The 26374-nt window shown below is 37.7% G+C and overlaps 1 protein-coding gene across 6 annotated transcripts; it reads right to left on the bottom strand.

Annotated features, from left to right (window-relative positions):
• Window positions 1-26374, bottom strand: LOC123374080 (ATR interacting protein). Of its 6 annotated transcripts, none has more exons than XM_045023535.1 (14): window positions 26261-26374; window positions 22989-23442; window positions 18575-18657; window positions 18134-18304; window positions 16267-16382; window positions 14489-14649; window positions 11820-11915; window positions 10826-10955; window positions 7345-8061; window positions 6384-6526; window positions 4109-4200; window positions 2910-2993; window positions 2423-2672; window positions 1-1339 (listed from the first exon to the last, which is right to left on the bottom strand). In XM_045023535.1, the coding sequence occupies exons 1-14, from the start codon at window positions 26306-26308 to the stop codon at window positions 1272-1274; spliced, it is 2613 nt and encodes an 870-aa protein (XP_044879470.1). In that variant the 5' UTR covers window positions 26309-26374; the 3' UTR covers window positions 1-1271. The 6 variants fall into 6 exon arrangements, with proteins under 6 accessions (XP_044879470.1, XP_044879469.1, XP_044879474.1 ...); XM_045023534.1 differs by lacking the exon at window positions 26261-26374 and adding an exon at window positions 25118-25573; XM_045023539.1 differs by lacking the exon at window positions 26261-26374 and adding an exon at window positions 23549-23566.

Below are 26374 nucleotides of genomic sequence, written 5' to 3'. Positions count from 1 at the left end.
ATTTATTTCATTTTCTAAGCTCCAGGCTTGTAGAATCTCTTATTTAAAACTTCTGAAAAACATTTGTAACTATTTTGAGTTACAAAAAACACCTTATTCCACACAGTTTAAATTAAACAAATATATTCTAGCTCTAGGAAATATACAGAATAAAAGCTGTATCAAATCTCATCTTTAAAGCATGTTTGGCGCAGGTGATGCTACCACAATAGCATAAACCCTTGCCCAGTAAAGGTACAGTGGATTTGTACTGATTATAGCCATTGAATGGCTTCAGCACATACAAAAAGTTAAACAATGTTCCATTGCCCCACTAAGTGTTGCTAGATCATAGGATGAAGACTTAACACACACTTACTGCTGCAGGTAGTATCAAATATTGAAAAAGAAGCAATGGACATACAATGAATCCATTGGAGAAATCATTCTTCTGCAAAGTAGGAAAGAAGGATCTTTCTTAAATCTACTGCCTCATATTTGCACCCTCAAACACGATGACATACTGCTTTTTTTTTTTTTTTTTTTTTTTAAAAGGTTTGAGATTCACTGGTTTCACCTTGCCATTTTAAATAAAGGCCTTCATCGCTGCCCTCTTTCCTAGATTTTGCCCGTTATGAAATTCAGAAACATTGATGACTATTAGTCATAGTTGCAGGGGCAGAGTAGGTTTTAATAACTTTTGCCTTGAAAAATGGTGTCAACTATGTAAATGCAATACATATATTTTAAAAATCAGAGTAATAAAGTCATCTACCAATATCAGAATGAGCAAATTCTTGAAGTCTGTCAAACCCAAAATGGAGTAATTTAGACAAAACACTAAATAAAAATATGAGAAAAAACACACTTTTACAAAAATGTTGTGTGTTAAAAAGTTACAGTGATCTTGGGACTCAGTACATTCAACACCATAAAGACTTAATTACAGTTAACTGGAAAGTGTTGACTTCATTCACAGCATGTTTGTGCCAAGTTTAGTTCCATGTCACTTATAAGTATTTTCAAACTGCAAAAATACATAATAAAATAAAATTAAGTTTAATTCTCTTTTTAGTATCAAAAATTTTTTGATATCAAAATATTTTATAATGCTAAATTTAGCTGGCAATTAAGTAAAATGAGCCACACTTCACTTAAGTGACTTTAGCACACCATTAATTTAAGAGTTTACCACACACAGGTTATATTTCACACAAGTTAAATTTCACATGTATATCGGCAACAATGCTAAGTAACAAAAATTCAGAGGGGGGTGGATTATTGCTGAATTACTAGCTGCAGTCCATTTCTTGATCATCTACTTCTGGCTCAGGAGGATACAACTCATCCAAAGCCAACTCTGAAACAGAATATCAGAAATAATTTTAAACAATCAGTTTCCTCAGTTAATATATTTAAACATAACCAAAATTAATATTGTTAAGAACACAAATATGAGCATTACATATTCAAGGAAACAACAATACTCTGCTCCAGAAGTCCCCTCCTCCCACTCCAGCCCCACATCAAGAATACCCTTTAAAAGACTGCTATCCTGACAGAGTTCATAAAGTTTGATCAAGTGAAGTATTCTCTTAGAGAGAGAGTGTTCGTTCTATGAACTTTCACTTCACAAAAACATTCTGAAACTCAACCTGAGGCAAGAACCACTCTAAAGAGCCCCTTAAATTTAGCTGAGTGTTTCCAAATGTTAGTTACCTGTTGAAAATACTACCTATTTATATAGTATCTCCAGTATTTTAGGGTTAATTTTCATAGTTTACTAAAATAAAACAGTTACACCTTCAAAAAGCCACTACCCTAGCAGCAGAGAAACAACATATTGTGTTACATGGAAATGTAGAAAGAACTTCAGCATTTCCACTATGTAACCTAGTGAAAATGAGCACTTCTCATTTGGTAAGAATGGATATGAAGGAACAGGAATATGCAGACAACTGTTCAGCAATGGCAGAAGAGACAATATTGGCTTCAGGAAAGCCTGGATGCTCTGCGGTTGTAAGTGCAAGAAAGCAATCCTGAAGAGAAGAACGTGAAATTGATGAAGCAGGCACTGAGATCCAGCAGCAAATTTCAATATTGTAGCATAACTATTAGCTCTTGGATTTCTAGATCCTAACATGGGAGGCAACCAATGTCAGCATCAGTTACAAGATGTAACTTCAAAATTTAAATAGAATTCATTATTTGGTGCCTGCCGAGGGACAGATTCATTAAGAACTACATCTACCTTTGAACACAGAGGTTTATGTAAGGCTAGTAAAACACGCTGGAGTCATAGGCGGCCTTCTGCAGGAAGGCAAATAATTGGATCTTCTTACTAAACCCTATCCCAAATTCAAGCAGCAATAAAAACCATGAAAAGTTGCTCTTGAGAACGGTAAGATAGTAAGAATGGGTTTAGTTTCTGCCAGGACCTTACCTTCAGAGGCCTTCAAATTTAGAGTTTTTTTGAGGATGGCTCTGACACCAGGCATGGCTTCATCATATTGATGGAGAACTTCCAGGCAGTGTTCATGAAACAGTTTATCTTTTTGAGATAGACTATGCAAGAGCAAAACCGTGTCCCGTAAAAACTGAACAATTCGTTCTCTATACACACTCAAGTTGCTCTCAGATCTTCTAACCTTCACCCATTGTCTATGCAACATTATAATAAGCGCCTTGACTACCTGCAGAAGAAAAAGAGTCATATAGGAGATTTACATATTAGAAAACATTTTGTTTTTCTATTATTTTCTTAGGACTTTTACTGGAGTCAGTCATAGGAAGTGTCCAAGTTTCAGGACACAGTGTAGCAGAGAAATTCAAGCTTCATATTAGAAGGTATCTTTTAAACACTCCTAAATCACAATGTATGTTGTTACTATAACAATGTTAAGTGGAACTTGTCAGCTCTAGTTACATACCTCGAGGCTGCACTGGCAATCTGTACCAAGTAGTAAAATTGATGGACTGGAGCAGCGCACACACTTAGTCAGGAATCTAACAGTCTAATATAAAAACATGCAGATTGCATTACACTGAGAACTAAGATTCTGGAGAGTAAGCAAAACATGATTATGCTGCAAATAAAATGGGAATGGCATTTCATTACTAGTTTCAAAGATTCCTGAGGTGTTTTTTTTTTTTTTTTATAACTAATGTTGTGTAGATTTTTTTTATACAAATCTAATAAACAGTTTTCCAATGCTACTTTACATTTTGATCCTCCTTCTGACTAGCAAGCAAAACCTCTCCAACACTGCAGAGAAAGGGTGCCAATGTTTGTAAGTAGTGGTAAAACAGAATATATTCTATCTTCACAGTGCACAAAACCCAAATGCCAGCTGCCTTGAAATTTAATGTTAAAGCTACATTGACAGCAGTACAATCAAAAAATAAGTAAGGACATGCTGAAGTTTAAGAACAGGGCTCAAAGTTAACTGTTTTATCTCAAAGAAATGCCAAGAATTTACAATGCTAAAGGAATGAGGGACAGTAGCCTACAGACCAAGCCATTACTGTACGTCAATACAGCAAGTGCTACAGCAACAAATCAGAGGCCAGCTTTGCCATATTAATACTTGTACTATTATAAACAAGTTTGTTTTTCACTTTTCTGTACGGGGAACTGTTTGTCTGGCACAGACTGATTCTATTATATATAATTGCATAATAAAATGTAAGGTTACACTCCAATAATCTGCACTCATACCACAGTGAATAACATTCTATAAGAATTTAAACAGAATAGAAAAAAAAAATCTGTCATTGACACACATGGAGGAAAAGCCAAGTATTTTCTGAAGCAGTTACAGATCACTATGAAACTCATTTCTCTAGCAGAATAAAGTTCCTGAATGCATACAGCTGTTTTAAAAAACTTTCCTACTCACACTAATAGGTCAACAAGAACATGACTGAGTACAGCTGTAAAAATAGTTACAGCTTAATTAAAAGTTTCAAATAGCTCTGCCTGAAAACAAAAATTTAGTTTCTTAATACAAGGGCAGATAACTTCAATGTCACAACTAAATCAGCTACGAGGCTGACTCTTAGGCAGTACTGGACACTTTCTCCATCAGGAAACAACAAGCAAGCATGTGTGAAAAGAAAGTCTGTTTACCTCTTGTTCCAGCTGAAGCCAAAGCATTTCAGATGCAGATTTATCTGGTCTTGAAGTAATATACATGTACAGTGCAAGAAGGAGGCAGCTTTCTGAAATTATATTTAACAAATTTCATTAATTCTTCTATTAAGTAGTTTGTTTGTTGATACAAATCTTTTCTCCTGCAGACTTGTGGGCTGGGACATGGATTCAATTCCTGCATCCTTTATAATTTTCTGATGGATTAATCTAACTGGAGGACTAAGAAGCACTTCAGAGCATTAGTTAAACCTGCTTCCATTGGTTAGCAGAGAATAACTGGCCTACTTCCATCCTCCCCACACCACCCCCAATTGTGTTTACTTTTTTCTGGGTAATATTTGAAAAAATGAAAGCAGTCTGGGTGGCCTGGGGCAGTGTATGCGTAGGGGTCAACCCAAAGGGAGATGGCGTGTTTAATTTGGATATATTGTCACTCAGTTTCTAGACTGACCAACGGCCAATTTATTGGTAAAATGATACCTTTCTCCTTTTTATAATATTAAAAGAAAGGTTCAATCTCCCTTTTCTAAGATGTGGGTTTTTAAGGGCCAGCTTCATTTTGAGTCAAGCCAAGGATGTGTGTTATTTGTCTGTTGCCTTTTTAGCTAATCCATTACAAATTGCTAACCAAGCCAGCAGTTCCATGAATTCTAGTCCAAAGCTAGACTAAAGGGCAGATAAAAATCTACAATTAAAAAAAATTGGAATTTTTGACATTTAAAATCAATTTTTTAAATTTATATTAAATGCAAGGTTTATTTTTTTAAATGTAATATTAAATTTTAAATTGACAATCTGCTAACACAAGCTTATTATTCTAGTACAATAATTTAAATTAAATATAAACATGGTGTTAAGCAGTACATGTTTGCGGCTGAATTTTAAAGAAAGTCAAGCCACTAAACTGGTGAAAGTTACTGGCTAAGCACCTGGAATCAGAGTTTGTTGAAGTGCTAAATCAGCTTTTGATAGCAGTAGCCTCTTCTGCAGGTGCAGAGAGAATATTTTCTTCATTTCAGTTTATTAAACTAGTTCAGTGCAATGACTAGATCATTCAAAGTTAAGAAAATCGACTAGGAGTTGAAAAAGCAGGAAAGCTTGTTTTCCCTCTTCCAATCCATGAATATAAACTAGGTGTGTGAGGATGAGATCTACTAGTTCTAATATCTTGAAGGCCATGGAGACAAGAAACAATCAGTTCAATTAACTACAGATAATAATTTCTTTGTTTAATAAATCATTTAAACATTTTTCTTATGTATCCAGCATATTAAAGATAATTTTAATTAAATTTAAATGTTTTTGCATTTTTAGTTGAATTTGAACTTCCATCCAAATAGATCTTGATCAAAATTGGAAATAAAATAGCAGCCATCTTGTAAATAAGAAAATGTATCATTCACCAATTTTCTAACATAATAAAAGATGGAAAAATTAAGAATCTGAGTAGATTTAAGTTAATCTACGTAATTGCTTAAATAAATGGGTATCGGTATAGTGCAACCTCCTAGTTAGGAAAAAAACGCCTAATTTATCATAAAGGCTATATTTAGTTGCAAATCAGTATGTTTTAATGGTTACCAATCAATGAGAATCAACTTTTCTTTGGGAAAAATAAATATATCAATGCAAAAACACAATTAAAAATTGATTTAAACCAAGGTTTCCTGCTTGGTTCTAATCATGATTAAAACCAGTCATTTAAATCAATCCATTCTGATACAACTACCTTTACTAAGCATTACATAAGAAATACTACTTCAGTACATTCCGCATTAGACCATGTATGTCTGTTGTAGTTTTCAATAGTTAATTTATGTGGCTTTGGGGAACTGCTATTCAGAATCCCACTATCAGGTAGACTCTTAGAAAAAGACCTTCTACTTGATATGTGTGATGTGTCTAGAGTCCCAGAGACCAACAGTGTAATTTAAGGTCAGGTACCAATTAGAGGGAAATTGATTTTTACTTCTCAGTAGCACTTTTCCATATTAAACTTTTAACATCTTGAAAGTAGGCCTGGAAAATAGCCAAGAGAAATCCACGTGGTTATTAAAATTTCAGATTGTTGAAAACTAGCATCAGCTGGCAAGTCCTCAGGTAATACTGCAAAGTTTGCTTTCCTGAGTTAATAACTGGCACAAAACTTGTGCATAACACCCATAATTCACACCTATAAAAATACTAACATTTTCAACTAAGCTTCATAAATAGGATGTTTAAGAATGATGATTAGTAATTTCTCTCTTACCTGAATGACAACAAAGTTGAGCAGCTAGCTTCTGGTGATGAATAAGCATGGCCAACAGCCGCACAGTCAGATGGACAGCAGACAAAGGGGTCTCAGGACACACACAGCGAAGCAGCATCTGGCTAGTTAGCAAGTGCCAAAAACTTTTAAAAGGAAATCAGAGTTAGGAATTGGAAACACAATGACTTTAGGAAGCAAATCAAATCATTTTACTCAGGATTTTAAAGACTAATGTGGACATGAGACTCTAGCCCAATGGTGGGCAACCTGCAGCCCACGGGCTTCAGGTTACCCAGCACTGCTCTAGCCAGACAAAACACAGGTCTGCTATGCAGCTATTCCTCACGTTTGGGAGAAAAGCTATTTGTCAGAAAAAAGAAAAACATTAAAAGTAAATACACCCACTCAGTCAGGTACATTTTCAAAGGGGCCTCTAATCCACCCTCTAAAACTGAACCTACAGTTATGCATACAATCACTTGCAGGTCCAAAGGTCTTTTAGAGGTTTACTACATTTATTAAGTGGGATTTTGTTCACAAATCACATAGCAAGATATCTGCGTTCTGTACATACTTACCAGTGACTCTGATCATACAATGGAACACGTTTAGGGGCATTATGATTATGACAGAGGCTTGAAAAATTTTCACTTGCCAGTGACAAATGGGATAATTTCCCCCTGGGGCAACAGCAGCTGTGAAGTGTAAGCTTAGCAGAATCAGTTCAGTTTTACTGCTTGTGGGCACCTATCATGTTCATGAGTAACGGAGGCACTGGTGTGATCCTCAGTTGCTATTAGACGTAGCTGCAGAGAGGAATCTGTAATCCTCTCACATACGTAACACATTTTGCTGTAATCTGTGTGAATCACAGTTTTGAAGAGGAAAATAGGAATTGTTTGGGAATGTAAAACAAAAGGCATGGAATAAATTTTTAAAACATTCTTAAGCTGTCTTTTACCTTATTAGTAACTCAACTGTTGAATTCTCAGCTAGTTTCACCAAAACCTTTAGGCTTTGATTCATGATACTGTCAGTGTGGGAACCTGTTGCTGTGGAAGACAAAGCTAACAGCTGAAGTAATTTTTTGAACAAAGAATGTTGGGATTGGTCATTATTAGCAGCATCTTGTGGTTCTACAGTTCGGCCTTGTGGTCTGGAATTTTCTTTTTTATGATCAGATTGATGATTGCACACCATGTTCTTCTCCATCTCAGACACACTTTTCACTTCAGAAGATAGTAATGTATAAACAACATCCCAGCTGTAATATACCAAGTAATAAAGAACACCTAGAGATGTAATTGTAGTCTCTTGCAGAGTAGATCTAAAATCCTCGGTACTTGATATTATACTTGAGTTAGTTCTAGAAGAACTAACTGATTGATTTTCAGGACTGTTTCTTGACTTTGCTGACAACTGCAGAGCTTGACAGTATGCACTGATATGGTATTCCACTAGAGGTAGAAGATGCACTGCACCTGGGATCTTAAAGCGTTTAAGAAGGAACAGTCCTCTCTCACTTTCTGCCAGGTCTCCCTTGGATGATCCTTCATCCATAGCAATCAAGTTCAATCCCGTTATTGCAAGTTTTTGAGCTTCTCTTAAAGCAGCAAGAGAAGAAGGAGTTCCATCCTGAGAATAAGTTGTCCTGATGCTGGATATTCCTGTAGATCCTCTAGTAAAAAACAAAATGAAATAGTTCAATACATGCAATGTACTAAAGACAGCAAAATGACCATGTATATCCTTTGGCTACTCATGTTCTGTATGTAATATGAAAAATGAATTGTGTTAAAATGTCCAATTTCAAAATAAAGACAGTTAAGTCACTGTTTTATGCACGTGTGAGAGAAAGAATGCTCTACTAGAGCACCCTTCCCTACCATGCAAGCAGCATAATTTGACAGTTGACCTTACCTTTAGTCCTTCCAGTAGAATTGCTGCTGGAAGGCCATTTTTTCATTGTCTCAGTCAGCTACATGGTGAATAAATGCAAGTCTGTTTTATTTAAATTGCAAAACAGACAAAATATTCTGAAAGATCCCTTACCACTTTAGGCATTTAAAAAAAATCTACTATTACTGTTTTATCACTTGCATCCTTAATCTGTTGACATTGACAATGGGACTTTGAGACATTTTCCCCCCCACTGATTATGTGGGGAATTAGCATGTACATTTTTTTATTTTATATATAATTCTCTCTATTGTACATTTGGTAAATGTTCATTAGATAAACTATTTAGCAGGATTGCTGATGAAACTCAGTAAAACTAAATGGCTGCATTGCTCATTTATTTCCATTGTCTTTGGCAGAGGAACAATTTACATTTAAACTCTATGCAGGTGTCTCCTGGTTTTAGCATATATGGTAACATATGTAACCACCTAGTCATTTTCATTATTGCACACACACAGTTTTGCTAAAGTGTAAAATACACCTTAGAAAGTCATTTTTGTACTTTTAAATCTACAGTACTTCCTGTCCCAAGTTTGTCCTGACCAGATGATGATGCATACAAGTACTATGACACTGTCATGCCCTCTCTTCAGAATGATCAGGTGGTGGACAATGCAATGGATACTAACATACTATGAAATCTGAAATTCCTTACAAGCATTTACATGCTTTCAGCTGCTGGAGTACTTCAATTGTACAAAAACTGACGAGCCTTAAAAAAAAGCTCTGCAATAATGAGTGTAACATGGAAATAATTTCTTAAAAGGAAGAGGAGGAAATTTGGACTATTATACAAATTCATTGCACAAGGAGTAAGAAAGCACTCCTGGAAAAGTTTTATTTATTGAGGAAGTGGTGACCAGTCAGAAAAAGAATCTGCGATATAAGATAACATGGATTTTTACCAGGTTTTTGCTTTTTGGCCATAAGGAACAGCACAAATGGAGCACTGATACTAGGCTTGTGCATGAAGAACCCTAGTCTTCCCTCTAGGTACACATCATAGCATTAATACGATTGGAGTCATGTGGTTTTCATCCATCCGAGCTATAATCCTCAGCAACCTTTTATGAGCTATATATGCTTAATGCCTTTACCTAATTTTACGTAAATGCACACACAAACCACCACCAGTTACCATTTCAATAGAAGTAAATAAATGAGAGAAGCAACAGCTCATCTGCTACAGGAGAGTTGAGTGAATAACTGAAGATAAGCATCACAGTGCAATTGTTTAAGAGGCTCTTGCTGCCTGGAACAAATGAGACATTTAGTGATGAGACTACATTAGCTTTAGTTATAGGGAAAGTCACCAAGTGATCAAAGGTTTTAAAAAGACATAAAAGCCCAAACTGATTTTGAGGAATCCAGCACGATTTCTGGGAAGAAAGGTCTTGTAATATGTAGAGGCCATAAGTGAAGGGCTAAACAAACACAAACAACATATATTTTCCAAACAATCTAAGAGGCAGAATTATGGTATTGTAGGCAACCTGATGCAATGGAGAGAAAACTGGTCACAGGAAATGTAGTAGGTAAGAACGAACAATGGAGAGGCTGGGGGGAAGCAACAACAATGGCGGCTCATAGAAATCAGTTGCACAGCCTTTACTTATGTAAATAGTTAGGGCTATGGTATTGAAGACAACTTGGCTTGAAATACTATATCTGGAAAAAGACAAAGCAGTAGTACTTTTAGAGCAAGATATCCAAGATTAAGATACTTTAGAAGCTAATCTAAGTACAGGAGAAATTGATTTCTATACAATTAAAAAAGTCAGAGTGATGAAAAACCAAAAAAAGTGAAGAAAAAATATTCAAGATATGCCCCCAAAATACAACTGGATCTAAAATGATCAGTCTTTTCAGATCCAGAGATATAATACATATCAAAGAATTACTGTAGATCCTTTAAAGTTGAAAATGTCTAGGTCATTAAGTACTTATATGGCATCTAGTTATAGTATTAACATTTTAGAACGTATATAACTGCTTTGACAGTTGCAGTGCAAAGAAGGCTCTTAGATAAATTTCCACCCTTATAAGCAATATTGATTAGAAGCATAATTTGACAAGACTTATGGTGACTCAATTTTATATGTATTAAGAGACCTCTGAATAATTACATCAAAGAAAACATTTGCAAGGTACAAAAAACCCCAAATATCAGCAAGATCTAGAGATTGTGAGCAAACATGTTTGGCAAGACACTTTTAACAAGAGTAACACACAGGATTGTTTACCAGAATAATTAAGCATAGGATAAATTATTTTGATGAGACATCAAGTGAAAAGAGATCGATCTATAAAAAGCAGTTAGGCAAACAGAAATGAGCAAAACAATCTCGTAAGCCATGCTGCACGTAGGTTTTTGTCCCATATTCATATTTAAATAAACTTAAATTGTACTGTAAATGTACTCCCTGTAAAGAGTACAATTTATTATTACCATTATCAGCCTTTTACAGTTAAAAACTTACGTGTTGAAAAAGTTAGGCTGCAAGACAGACCCAAGTAGCACTTCAGAGTTACTGCTAAGAAGATGACAGAGTCCTAGTAATGACCCAGGGGCAATAGGCTGTTTCATCAGTGCATTTAGTAAGACAGAACCTGCAAAGATATATAAATGTCTTAGGATGTTCTTTTCTATCCATTGGAATGTGAAACTAGAAGACTCTCACTGAAACAAGGAATCTAAACTCCAACAGACTTCACAGTATTTGTGGTACACCTAACAAAAAATGTGAATTTAAGATTTATCTAGAATATTTTTTTCACCTTAATTAGGGAAACAGATCTCCAAACATGAATTACATTTTTATGTCAATAGTCATCACCACAGGGAATCTACGGAAACGTTTCTATCACATCTCAATTTAGTAAAATGCCTTATCCAAAGGCCTAGTAACACACCTACTCTATCTAGTTACTTATTTGGCACCCAGGACTGTATCCAAGAGCCAAACTAGGTGTTAACAGATATAATGCCACTCTGACCTCAGAATAAAATAGTGTACTGGTAGTTTCCTAGTGTTGAAGTCTTGGAGATGCTGCTATACTCTTATTGCATGTACTTATATTTAAAAACACAAACTATGCTTTCGTCTCTTCTACATCTTTTTACAGTAAAAAGCAATCATAACATCAATTGATTTGGAGTCAAAGAAAGAAAGAGGTGGCCATATAATTACACCACAGAAATTCTTCAACCCATATCTTTTCACTGATGCCAAAGTAAATGTTTTTTTTGAGAAAGGTTATAGCAATATAGGATAACAATATCTTCCTACAAGTTCTAGATTAAGATCCCAGTCCTAGTAATGAAAGCATTATTCCATAACCACCTTCCTGAACAATAATATTGTACTTTGTACACTACATAATAATGTTACTTAATAGAAGCATACCCAGTGGTCCTTAGACAACTTCTAGCTCTGGTGCCATCTAATTTCTGAATTAAGAAGATGGAGTTACCTTGGGTGTTTTGTCTTTGAACAAAACTGTAAGACACATTTTTCTCCATCACTTCTTGCTTCACAAGTTCGATTTCAGGACAGGGGGTCTTACTGTCTGAAACAAAAAGGGTACAGTGATGCAAGTAGTAAAACCAGCTCCTTATACATTTGTAACTATATTTAATCAGCATGCATATTCAATCAGATGACAGTTGTGATATAGCTAGTAAGTACCTGGAGAAAAAAAGTGTGATTATGGATTACATTACTTTGCCTTAACTCAGTTATTTCAAACAAAGTCTCAAGAGTTAATGCAGATGTGGCAACCTTAATTCATCCCTCTGCATTAGACAGTGAGAAAGTCAACAGAAAAAGTGTGCCTTTGTTCTACAGCAGTGGTTCCCAAACTTTAACAACCTACGAACCCCTTTCACTAAAATGTCAAGTCTCGTGAACCCCCCGCCTCTTAAAATGAATATTTCCTGGGATTTTCTCCTTTACCTGAGTATAAATTATAAAAGCAGTGATCTTGGAAATATAAAATTTGTTTTTATGACATGCTTATTACACACTACTATTTATTATTATTAATCATTACAGTATTTTTATTAGGTTATGAAAACAGCAACGCCCTTCCAAGATGTCACTTTCGTAGTGTGTATCACTTTGAATAAGCCTGTTATAAGACAAGGCTCCTATGTTTCATCAAGGAGCATCAGATGTGAAACAGCATGAAAGTATTTAAGAAGCCAAATCAAATAGTTCCTCCTACACAAGCATTCAGGTCTTGAGCAGTCTAGGCAAACAACTCACGTTACAACAAAGCTTAAACTTGTTCTTCATAATAATTTTAAAAACAATACTAGCAGCCTATTTAATTTTAAAAACAGCAAAAAAAATATCCACCTCCCTTTCCATTTCTTATAAGGAGTCCTGAAGTTTAAATCTCAGGATGACAGATATGTTTGCTTTGATCTGCTTAGCTCTTGGAAGTCTAGGGGCTCCAGGCTGCTGGCCCCGTGCTGCCCAGGGTCGCAAGGAACAGCTCTGTCCACCATTAGGTAATTTTTTCCCCGAGAACCTCCTGTAACATTTCGCTAACCCCAGTTTGGGAACCACTGCTCTACAGTTTAGTCATAGGCTAGTTCAACATTACCATTCCACAGTGATTTTGGCCGGGGGGGGCGGAGGGGGGGGGAATTAGTCTACATTAGTTGTCAAGGAGTGAGAATAGAAGTGAACTTAGATTTTCAGAGTGACCATGCAGTCCTCAACAATACTTAACATTTTTATAGTTCTTTCCATTTGAGGATGTCAAAGTGCTTTACTATGTAATCAATTACACCCCTGGAACTCCTTGCCCAAAGTTACAATTAAGACCAAAACCTAATCCAGATTAAATAAATTATATATATTTTTTAAAAAAGCCATTTATATAGATAACAAGAATATTGAGTGTTGTAACAGTAATTGCTAAAAATCCAGTGTTTTGAAATGGATGTGTAAGTATTTATACTTCACAGCTATTGTGAGGTTTCTTGCACTTTTCTTCTAAAGCAGCCAGTATTGCCCATTGTTTATGACAGGATACTAGACTAGATGGACAACTGCTCTGATTCAGTATAGTTGTTCCTATAATGGTTAGTTGATCGTTTGGCCATTTGAGATCTGAGCAGATGTCTGAGCTTTATTGTTTCCTAGCATTAATCTGTGACTCTGCCACATGTGCATTACTTCACTTTACACCACTGTATTTAGTTCTTTGTTTTCCCAGCTTCGAATTGTCTTTTAAAAGTATTCTTTACTTATCCACACCATTTTAAAAATATTTATTTTTGAGAGATAGATGAACTATTACACCCTTTTGGCAGACTTTTGCCATATTGCCAACCTTCTAGAAGAGATGAAATTTTAATTGCTGTTTGGGTGTATGGACCTGATCCTGGACCCCCTAACTCTTACAAAGAATCTAATGAGTAATTACTTCATTGAGAGAATCTTGCAGTCAGATCTCTCAAAGTAGGGTTCTCCAATAGTCATGTACTCTTTCAGTTGCTGGACACTGGAACAATTTTATTAATGGTATTGAATCCGTGCAAAAGTAATAACTGTGTAAACAGTCTTCCAAATCCTTCATTAAGAGTAAACACATAGAATACGTACATCCCTTCCTTTTTGAAAGGAAAAGAAATATTAGGCTATTAAATGACAAGAGGTACTAATCCAAAAATCCAGAAAGAGATGTTAAATAAGGTAATTATTCAAGAAGAAAGAACTTGGTTTTTGGCAAGAAACAGAAAACGTGTGCGGTTGTTTTTTTTTAAAAAAAGCTAAAAACTACTAAGACAGCACAGCAAGCTTTTTTGCAACATGCACATTTAAATCCATGCCTTTCAATCTAAAGCTCCCACTAGTGCTAACAGAAGTTTCATAGTTGATTGAGAGCAATATACATGCTCCTGAGACTGTACATGAGGGCTAAAGCAAATTTCAGCCAGAGGGAGTTAATACAACTAGCTGCAAAGGAGAAGAGAATTTGAGTGGAAAGCCAGAGTATGTTACTGTGGTAAGTGAAGGAAGGCCATACAAACTGTTCAGACATACAGTACAAGAGGAATACAAGCAACAGTGAAACCCAAAGCTTTACATCTAGCTCCTTTTTGGATACTATAAAAACCAATACCTTACCCTCCTTGTTCAAAGAAGTCTCAGAAGGCAAATTTGCTGCAGAACAGGATACTTTAAGGGACATGTCAGCGCTGAAAGTCTCTTTTGTAGGAAAAGATCTTTTTCCAGTCTGAAGAGAACATGCTTCCAATTTTGCAATTCTGGAGGGACTCTTCCTAGGGCTAAAAGATTAAATCAAATGCTTGGATAAAGGACTACTTGTGTTGTGCTAATTTAAGAAGCATCACATTTTTTTAGTACACATCAGTTTCTATAAATTCTGATGTGCCAAAGGTATTGCATTATGTACTAATTTACTCAAAGACAAAATTGCACATTTTGAAGTGTTTGCTAACAGTCTGTGAAATCATAAAACAACTTATTTCACAAAATACAAGAACATACTATGTTTCCACCTGTATTTACAGTATTGTTAGTGTATGTTATTTACACTTGAATTACTTAACTAGCTAGGGCATGATCCAGCTCAAAATACATATAGCTTTTGGGGCAATGCAAGATGCAGAGGCTGGCTGAAAGTCAAACTAATTTTGTTGGGGAAGAGGTCAGCTTATCACAGGTCAACAGGAAAAAAAAATCTGTTATGACAGGCACAATGGAAGAATTCACAGGCGAGTGTCTTGTCTTCTGTGCTCTACAACTTCCTGTTATGGATCCACTGTCTCACCAGTTATGGCTGTACAAGCATGTAGTGTACTACAAGATTAAAGTTAGAATAACCCCCTTCAAGCAACTCCAAGAGGTAAAACATGTGGGTCCTGGTCCAGCTCTCAATTTAAAAACAAACAAGGCACAAGGAACTTTAAAATCCCACCGTTCTGGGACTGGTGGGGGCCAGAGCAAAAAAGAGACACATCCTCCCAGGCTAATGGAGGACAAAGGCACCATGTTAGGTGAACTTTTGCAACACAGAATCATAGGACTGGAAGGGACCTTGAGAGATCATCTGTTCCAGTCTCCTGAACTCATGGCAGGACTAAGTATTATCTAGACCATTTCTGACAGGTGTTTGTCTAACCTGCTCTTAAAAATCTCCAATGGTGGAGATTCCACAGCCTCCCTAGGCAATTTATTCCAGTGCTTAACCACCCTGACAGGAAGTTTTTCCTAATGTCCAACCTAAACCTCCCTTGCTGCAATTTAAGCCCATTGCTTCTTGTCCTATCCTCAGAGGTTAAGAAGAACAATTTTTCTTCCTTGTAACAACCTTTTATGTACTTGAAAACTGTTATCAAGTCCCCTCTCAGTCTTCTCTTCTCCAGACTAACCAAACCCAATTTTTTCAATCTTTCCTCATAAGTCATGTTTTCTAGACCTTTAATAATTACAAATATCACTATAGTAAGAGTTTGAACCCAAAACATTAAAGAAATGTTCCATGTGTTAAGTGAAAGAGCTCTCTTTGATCTTACAAAAGACCCTGGAGAATTGAATAGTTTTTAATCTGAATAATAAATATTTTAGAGCTGTATCAAAACTATGCTTTGAATAAACCTGAAAACACAAATGTCAATAAATCTAACACTTTAAAATTCACAGTAAACGACACATTTTAGCTAGAAGCAACTTTGCAATGTATAAGTGCACTGCAATTTTCAACAACCTTTGCTCTTTGCATTTGTAAATGAAGAGAGACATGGTCAGATTCTCTCCCAGCATAAGTCCACTGACACCAATGGAGTTATGCCATTAGAGAAATTGGTCTGCAATGTTTAATGAAACTCCATATGTGAAATAATTCACATTTGAATTTTCTGTCTTTCAAAACTATTTGGTACCTGGAATTTGTAACTGACGGAGTAACAGGCTTAGTTCTTTCACAGTTCTGAAGTTTTGCTCTCAATTCATTCATTTCAGCATCTTTAAACTGCAACTCTGACTGCAATGACTGTAACTGAAAAAGGAATACAAGTAATTTTGCATTAAACACTATATAAAGTGGAAGAGTAACAAACACATAATCATAGAAATAGGGCTGGCAGGAACCACAACAGTCCATTCCATCCCCTGCTTCCCTCCTCCCGGTGGTGTGGCAGAATTAAGTATACTTAAACCATCCTGACAGTGTTTGACTAATGTATCCTTTAAAACCTTCAATGATTGGGATGGTATAGCATAAGTTTGTTGACCTTGGATGCATGACTTGACCTCAGATCAGGAATAATCATTTCTATCTTAGAAAGAGTTAAGATGTTTGCTAAATTACTGCAAATGAAACTAATGCTATAATGCAGACAGGAATAAACAAAGAAACAAACATTTTGCAGTGTGTCAGACTCCTAGTATTTAGCTTGTGGCCTACTAGTAGTAATAATTAGCATAAGGCCACATTAGGCCTAATACAAGTTACATTAGTAAGTAACCTTGGTCAGAAGATTTAACTATATATATTTTATGGTTAAACTGTCTAGACAGCAAAGGTTTTATTTAGCCAGGCTTCCTTAACAGGACTGCATACAGAACGTTCTATCGGTGCAAACGCTTACAAAAGTTGTCCCAAAAATGAATAGCAGGAATGGCAAATATAAACAAAGAGACAAGACTTAATCAAATATGGTTTTGGAAATAAGTAGATGTAAGGAATAGGTGGCTAAAAAGGGAATCATACCCAGCCCTCAGCAGGACCTTGGGATAACAGGTTGGTGACCTCCTCAATGCTAAATCTTATTTTAAAGGGAAACCACAGATTTGCGGATTCACGAGTATACATGATGTGGATTCTGTTGTCATTCTTGTTTTTCTAGTTCTGTGATTTTGTTTATCTTGATCATGCTATAAATAAAACTAATGTCTCTGTGTGTGCATCTCACCAATCATCTTCTTAATCTAAGTAGTCACCAAGGAGCAAACCTATTAAATGACAGGCATTCTGTACCTCCAAATTAATCATAAAGTTTCAACTGCTACTTTAAGATAACCTTCCCTTTCAAGTCAATATCAAAAGAAAAGGGCTTCACTGTGGAGATACTTGTTTATGCTAATAATTCACCTTTTGCTCAGCTACCACCAACCTTCTCACATTACATATATTACCATACCAAAACTACAATTAACTCAATGCAACCTAAGTCAAACACACTGTTCACTTGTACGCTATCCCAGCTGAGAATCAGATACCATAAAACACAACCAAACATTGGTACAATAAGGCAAACCGATCATGATGGTTACAGAAGTTAGTTGCTACTCAAGAGAGGATTGCACTAGAGGACCTGAGTAGTGGAGTAAGCAGCAGCAACAACCACCTTTCACAGTGCTTTGGGGGAAAAACTGAAGATACAGGAAGTTGGGAGTTTAGCTGTAAAAACAGATACACAATGCTTTTTAAGTTTTCAGTTATGGGGCTGTAATTCAAGTTTGAACGTTCCAGATTCTCCCAAAGGCCACCTGTGCAACACTCCTATAATTTGTTAGAAGATCACCACCACTATCCCCTATGAGGAAATTATACCATAATCTGGTAGCCTATTTTTTCCTACATGTAACTTTGCTGGATAAAAAATTAGAGGAAAGTTTGCTTTAAGTGCCCTTCTCTTGATTAGGTAATGATTGTGACTTAAGCAAAATAGTAATCAATTGAGCTTTTCCACATAAGGAGTTAGACAGCTATGACAGAGAAAAAAAAAAACCCCACACACACCCTACCTTTTTGGAGAACTCCTTTTCTTTTTCACTTAGTGTCTGATCTTTTTCCTTTTCCAGTAGCATGTATGATCTTCTCTGTTCCTCCAAAGTGCATTCCATCTGCAGCATTGAGTCCCGCAAAATTTTAATTTCTCCATTTTTAACAAGGATTTCATCTTGTATTTCTTTCAGCTGTAAGCAGAGCATACCACTGATATTATGGATTCAATCCACCCAAAACCAACAGAAATCACAATTCGGCCTAGAGTTGTTTTCCTGAAGAGTAACCTGTTTTGTTTTTTTAAGCAGACTGGCCTTTTGCAGATCCAGGTATCATAAGCAAGGTGATTAAAGATACCTTAAACTGGACTTAATCCAAAGGTCACAACTAAAACCACCACCAAAAATTGCTATAATAAATGGTACACCAGCAGATTAAAAAAAAAGAAAGAGGCAATTAACCTTTTGCTTAACTTCTTCATGTTGTATTTGCAGTACTTCAAATCCAAATGTGTCTTTAATTCGAGTATCTTCAGTGCCATTTCCTGGTGAAAAGAGGGAATTCTGATACCAACTCCACTTTGAAATATGTAACAAGTTATTACTGATAACATTTCAACATCTTGCCACATATATTCTAGCTTCTAAGGATTATATTTTTATTGGTAAATGTAACTAAATGTCCATTTCACTGTATACTTGCAAAACAATGAAAAAATACTTCTGTCAATCAAAATTAACAGACCAGGAAAAATGTTGTTTGGGAACTCAGCTTGATTTAAGCATATTTTCTTTGTATAGTTTGAAATGTGATGTTAGCAATTTGTGTTTTAATAGTTATAAAGCTTTAACTTTTTGAATGTCAACATCTACAGTCATTAAATAATTGTCTGACCTCACCCCCGTAGTTTCCCACAACTGTGAAAATTTAAATTGATAAAAATTGAAAAAACACTTTAAAATAATCAATGTCATCCACTGAAAATTATAAAAATCAAATAAAAGTCAAATTCTGCCAAGCCTATATATACACACAGTATTTTGGCACCAAGTTAGAAAATTTCCACAATAACTTTACTATAACGAATCCATTAGAATTTATTTACTCAAAAAAACAAACACAAAAACCCAGCCAAACAAACAACTTGTAATGAGGGTGGATAAAAATCAACTTTTTAAAAATTTAAGATTTTTATTATAATTTAAATAACAAAATAAGATTTTCTTTAAAAAAAATAAGCCTGTTTAAAATGAAATCTGAATTTAATACAGAATATGTTAAGGCCTAAACTTCTTACAATCTCAAAACATTTAATTAAAAAAAAATGGCTGAATCCAGAAGCCTCTATCAAATATTTGTGTCCAAATGTGCTTTTTTCTACATAAAGAAAAAAAATCAGGGGGAAAAACGTGAAGTTTTCAAGGTCAAGCTTTACAAATACAGGTTATGAAGTGTATTAAGGACTTGTTTGGTTTAAATAAGAATTAAATGTATATGTGTTTTGTGTGTTTAATTAAATTCCATTTACCATCCTAATGCAGCTTGACAAATCATGAGCAAAAAGTTAATTATCTGCTAAATAAGCAATGTATCATTAATTTTCTAACATACTAAAATGTACAATTAATAAAGAAGAATCTGAAAATATTAAGGTATGTCACTGCTTAAAATAAATGTATATTATAGTGTACCCTCCTAGGTAGCAAAAAGATGTATCAAATCTAGGGTAAAGGCTCTACTACTTAGTTGTAAATCAACATGTTTTAATGGTTATACCAACCAATAAGAATGCACCTTTCTTTAGAAAATAACTGAAGTACAAATGGAAAAGATTATTAAAATCAATTATTTAAATCGAGGTTTTCAGCTTGGAGATTTAAATCAATCCACCCTATTTGCAGTACCTCAGACTACTGAAATAACTGGCCACAGGTTGATTCTCCACCACCAAGAACTTTTAAATCAAAATTGCATATTCTTCTAAAAGATATGCTGTAGAAATTATTTTGGGAAGTTCTATGGTTTGTTATATACAAGAGGTCAGACTACATCAGGGATGGGCAAACTATGTCCGGCAGGCCAGATCTGGCCCTCCAGCCATTTTAATCCAGCCCTCAAGCTCCCACTGGGGAGCGGGGTCTGGGGCTTGCCCTGCTCCAGCACTCAAGCCACGGAGCAGGGTCAAGGGCTGCTCCACGCGACTTTGGAAAGCAGCTGCATGGTCCCCCTCTGGCTCCTAGGCATAGGGGCAGTCAGGGGCATCCGCTCCACACACTGTCCCCACAGCTCTCATTGTCTGGGAATCACGGCCAATTGGAGCTGCAGGGGCGGTGCCTGCAGACAGGGCAGCGCGCAGCAGAGCCACTAGCCCACGCCTCCGCATAGGAGCCGGAGCGGGGCTATGCCACTTCTTCCAGGAGCCACTTGAGGTAAGTACCGTCTGAAGCCTGCATCCCTGATCCACCCCCTCCCCCCCCCGCAAGCCCCAACCCCTGCCCCAGCCTTGATCCCCCTCCCCTCCTCCAAACCCCTTGGTCCCAGCTCAGAGCACCCTCCTGAACCCCAATCCCCTCATCTACAGCCCCACCCCAGAGCCTGCACCCCCAGCCAGAGCCTTCACCCCCCCATTCCCCTGCTCCCGCCCTGATCCCCCTCCCACCCTCTGAACCCCTCGGTCCCAGCCCGGAGCATCCTCCTACACCTCAAACCCCTCATCCTCAGCCCCACCCCAGAGCCCGCACCCCAGCTGGAGCCTTCACCCTCCCTGCATGCCACCTGCCCTGCCCCAGCATGGAGCCCCCTCCTGTACCCTGAACTCCTCATTTCTGGCCCCACCCCAGAGCCCACACCCCCAGCCAGAGCCCTCACCTCCTCCCGCACCCCAACTCCCATTTTGTGAGCATTCATGGCCCACCATACTATTTCTATACCCAGATGTGGCTCTCAGGCCAAAAAGTTTGGCCACCCCAGACTAGATGATCACAATGGTCACTTCTGGCTTTGGAAACTATGAAATTAGAAGAATTTAAACATCTAGTTTACTTTTTGATATTTATCTTGATTGTTTACTTTTTGAATTTGTTCTCAATGAAAGTTGACTTAAAAACAAACAAACAAAAAATGATTCTATTTTTCTTTTATGTTCCTATCCACTTCGACTTGTTTGGATTATAAATATTACTGGATTTCTAATGTATGCAATCATTTCTATTGGTCTTAAGTTTGTAGAAGATTCTTTTCTCCTACCCCATTCTCACACACGCCACTTAGATTTTAAGCCAAATTTAACAGAAAGTGTCCTTTAAGCATACACATTGTTATGACAGATAAGCAACGAGCTCAGAACACCAGGTAGTCTCCAGTGCCCACTCATCAAATCTTAAACTGGCATAAACCTGGGCTCTGAACTTGTGACTAGCTCCACCCACCAGCACAGAGTTTTGCCCACAAAGCAGAAGCTTCAGGGTTAAGGATCTATTTAGCTTTTATAAATTCAGATACTGACCAGTTAAGGCTAAATTCCTAACAATTAAAAAAAATTTCTTTTCCATTACAGCTTACTAGGACTCAACTGGCAGACACTCATATCTGAGATATTTTTCTTTTGTTTGTAAGGTGCTATGTAAACTATGCATATAGCACCGATGAAACACAGCCACATTCAGCATGCTGTACAGCTTTCGGGGGGGGAGATTGGGAAGAGAGGGAGCATTTTGGCCAGGGCACGGGCAAACTTCTACTTACACAAATGCTACAGGACCTTTCACATACTGGCCGAAGAGTCAGGAACATGGATATTCCTGTCTTATCTGAAAGACTCAATATACAATCAAGTCACACAAAATTCAATGTACACACTCTGAAAAGATGTAACGCTGATTTAAACCCTCCTAGGATTTAAAAAGTGATGTTTCAGGGAAGTGAGGTATTTCATAACCAGTGCTTAGACCACTAGTAGAGTCTCATTAAATTTAAAATGTTATAAACAGTAGTGCAGATAACAACTGAGGTTTGTTTTGGCCAGAAAAAGTTATTGATCAACCTTTACAATGAGTAGAAGATCCCATCCATTCAGAGGATTCAAGTTTGTTGCATGATATTTATAAACAGGTCACCTTCCCTTCTTCCCAAAAGGGAATTTAAAAATCACTTGTGGGTCTGACAGATATTACACAATCACATGTGTAGCCTAGTGGTTAGAACTGAAGTCTGGGAAGCCAGGTCTCCTGCTTTCTAATTCCATTTCTGCCTCACACTTGATGGTTGTCCTTCAGCAAGCTACTTCACCTTATTGTACCTCAGTTTAACCATCTGTAAAATGGGTACAGTAGAACCTGGTTCAGAGCCATTGTGAGACTGAGTTAAAGCTTGCTAAATTGGCTTACTTTCCTTAGATAAAGCATTGCACACACACAAAAAATAGTGCTATCATATCAAAATGTGATCTTTCCAAATGATCATACCTATTTGGAGCACAGCTTCTGGGTATTTCTTACTTAATGCTATTTTATCACATGCAGTCATACTATTTGCCAAGCTCTATAACTAGTTCTTTAAGACGTGTCATTAGATGTACATACCAACTCTGAAATGTTGACAGTTAAGTTATCCAGGAATTAAGATTCCCCTATTAGAACAATTTTCCCCACTAATTCTGATAACTCAAGATAGCTTCAAGAACCTAAATGAACATTTCAGCAACAGTGAAATTTACTTCGGGGCTGAGATTTAAGAATCTACTCAAAAGATAAATTACTTTAGACATTTTTCTAGGAAGAACAAGTTCAGCATGTCAAACCCCAGATCTGGAAAATAAGGAGACACCAAGGCAATCACATCCCCAATTATACTCCCATATTCCAAGACTACACATACCAAACTGGTCTTTCATATTTCTTTCTGCATTAGAGGCAACACTCTGTTGTTCAGTATTCAAAGACTTTTGATTGGTGGTGTTTGGGGTTATGGATGGTCTGGCATTCTCTTCAGGTCTCTGGATGTGTGTTGTTCTAGAAAGAGTATTTGACTCTAGAACTTGTGATAAAGCCTGTGAAGCAATTACATCTATTTCTTCCAAGTCATCAGCTGTGAAGTCATCATTGTCTCCAAAAGGATCTTCTGTTTGTTTGGACTTTGACTCAAAGCTTTTGTAACGCTTGTTTGGGGGGAAGCCATCTCCGTGGTTCCCAATACATCCTCGACTAGTGGATTCTCGATAAACAGAAGATGAAGCCATAATCTGTGCCTGATCCACACCATATAATATGGAGCTATTTCTCTTCTTATTCCCAAATAATGAGTTCACTGACATTCTGTATAAATATTTACCCTGTGAAACAAAACAAAACATTTTAATGTTCAAAGGACCTTTTTCCAAATTAATTTTTTTCCACAAAATACAAACAATTGAATTTATGAAGAAACAAGTGTGCTACCATACAGTGATCTGGATTCAAGAGTCTCCAGCACAGTCCTTCACTAGCTGACTGGAAAAGATGAAGTGATGTTGCAAACTCCAGAGCTTCCCATCCATTTGCATCATTTAATGTAGAGCAACATAGAAACACAAGTTTTTCGTGCAATCAGAAATGAACAAAAGAAACAATTGTAGTTTTGTTTACATCCATAAGAAAATGTCATTCTACAGATTATTATTTAACACCAAGGAAATTTAACTATAGGACTCCAAGAGGAGCCTCTCCATGAATCAGAAGGGCCAAACACCCTTTCAAAAACTGCTCTGGAGGAGGAAAGAAAAAGGAGGAGACATGCCCCTGTTCATGCCCTTGAAATACTGCACTTCATGTTTTCCAAGAGCAAGACACAACATGGTCTTATTTTTAGGGTCTCTGTATAAGTTAAACAAGAACATAAAACTGTCACAGTAAGCTTAAAAACATCGACATATTTTTTGAAGTTGCATTAGATTCTAGAGTAATCTTGTGTCAAAACTAGCTGATATAAGGCATTCTTGTTAGCTGATCCTATGTAACACTGTTACAGTTTTATTTTAATTCCCCCAATTAGAAAAGCAGCTTTCTGACATATGCATAGTAAAATACTATCTGTATATTACTCTGATTTTAAAGTTTAGAACACACTGAAGATGTTTAGTTTCTTGATAGTTGTTCCGTTGGCATATAAGTACCCATATATGACATACATCAAGTGGGACAGACTTCTGCCAGTCCTGCCAAGATCTGTTTTAGAAAGCAACGTTTAACTCTAAGGCCTGATCTACAGTAGGAAATTAGGTCGGTATAACTACATCGCTTAGAGGTGTGAAAAATCCACAGTCCTGAGTGACACGGTTAAACCAACCTAACCCCTGGTGTAGACAGCACTAGGTCAAGGGATTAATTTTCCCGTCAACCTAGTTACCACCTCTCAAGGAGGCCGAGTACCTCCGTCAACAAGCCCTCCGGTTGATGCAAATAGTGTCTTCACTGAAACACTACAGTGGTGCAGCATTTTAACTGTAGATAAGCCATAATCATCACGTTCTTTAAAAGGTTTGTAAAAGTTAGGGGCCTAAGTCATTCCCCAGTGTCTCATTAAATAAAGAAGTACAAAATTAGTCTGAGTATCAAAATATTTCTATAAAACTATGAAATTGGTTCTCCTAAAGGAAATGCTAGAAACCTCATTCTGTTTTGGGACATTCAAAAGTATCCCTCCACCTAAAAAAACCCCCACAAACCCACCACTACAGACAGGAGTGTTTTTAAGTAGATAACCTAAAGGCCTTTAACATCTCTGATTTGAAAATAAAGTACTACTCAGATAATAAAGACATATAATTAAACTGTCTTTGACGTCAGTTTTGCTTTGATACTTTCTTGATTGCTTTTACGTTAACACAAGTCAGATCATATCAAGATTATGTTATGCTTTCTAATGCAGGGCAGTAAAGGTGCATCACTCAATTCAGTTACATTACACAGAAAAGTAATTCAGGAAGAAATTAAGACGACACCTGTCGCCATAAACAATATATTTCTAACCACAATCACTGGTTTTGAATTAACTCCGATTGATGCATTATCTCCAGCCTGAGTTCGCTCTGATGCCATATGAGACAAACCAAACAGAAACACTCCTGCAGGTCTGACGGATGCCAAAACAAGCTAACTGGGGAAGCAAAAGCCAGGCTGGGCGCTGGGGTCCGCCTGTCCATATTCAAGGATCAGATCCTCTATGACCACTCCGGGCTCCTGTCCTACAGCTCTTCCTTGGACACGCTAGCGGGATGGGGACCCTCATGAAGAGCGAGCAGAGCAGAGCAGAGCTGAGCGTAGCTTGCACGGTGTCCCGATGTACCTGTGCGCACAGCCCGGGCCCTCGCACCCCCTGGCCCGGCGGTTTGTGGCTCCCACCCCCGGACAGTCTCGGGAGCAAGAGCTCCGAGCACAGCCCCCACCCCAACGGGGGGCTAACGGTGTCCGAGCCCAGCTGCCCGCACTGCCTCCCCGAGGCAGCCCCTGCCCCTCCGCGGGGCGACAGGCGGGTCCGTTACCGCGCTCGCTGCAGCTTCGCCGCCGCTCCCACAGGGGCCAGGAACGAAGCTCCGCCTCACCGCTTTGCTCCCGGCATCGCGGCCTTCCCACCCTCTCTGACCCCGCCAGCCAGCGCAGCCAATCGGCGGCGAGCAGTTTTTCCCACTAGCCAATCAGAGCACAGCCGGCTAGCAGAATTCGCTACGGCAACGCTGGAGGATCAGATAGCGAGCGGCCTAGAGCCGCTGGATGTAAGAGTCTCAGCGATTGGCCAGCTCTGTAAATTTGTCAGTGGTTGGTCACGCGCCCGCGTGAGGGATAAGGCCTAGAACTACGGGCCCCATTTCCTGCCTCAGCGCCCCGTTGTTTCTACGCACTAGTCCGGACCCCTCACGGGACCCGGGACCGGCTGCGGTATCTGGAGGCTCCTTCGTGGGAGAATGACATGGATAAAAAACAAAGCCACCCACGTCCGGAACAGAGCCGCCTGTTGACCTCACAGCCTTACCAGGTGACATCACAGCACATGACATGGCCTGGCCTGCTGACATCACAGTCTGGTCTCCTGACATCACAGCACATGGCCTGGCCTGCTAACATTACAGCCTGGCACATGACATGGCCTGGCGATATCATAGCACATCACAGTACCTTGCTTGGTGACACCACAGCACATGACAGGATCTGACTGAGTAGCATCACAGTGCTCTGGGTTGAAACACCATAGTGCAGCGTAGCATGTCATAGCTTGATTTCTTGGTACAA

Source organism: Mauremys mutica, chromosome 7, assembly GCF_020497125.1.
Source record: "Mauremys mutica isolate MM-2020 ecotype Southern chromosome 7, ASM2049712v1, whole genome shotgun sequence".
NCBI lineage: Eukaryota > Metazoa > Chordata > Testudines > Geoemydidae > Mauremys > Mauremys mutica.
The sequence above is the reverse complement of the archived record's forward strand: the minus strand, read 5'-3'. Positions and strand labels throughout refer to the sequence as shown.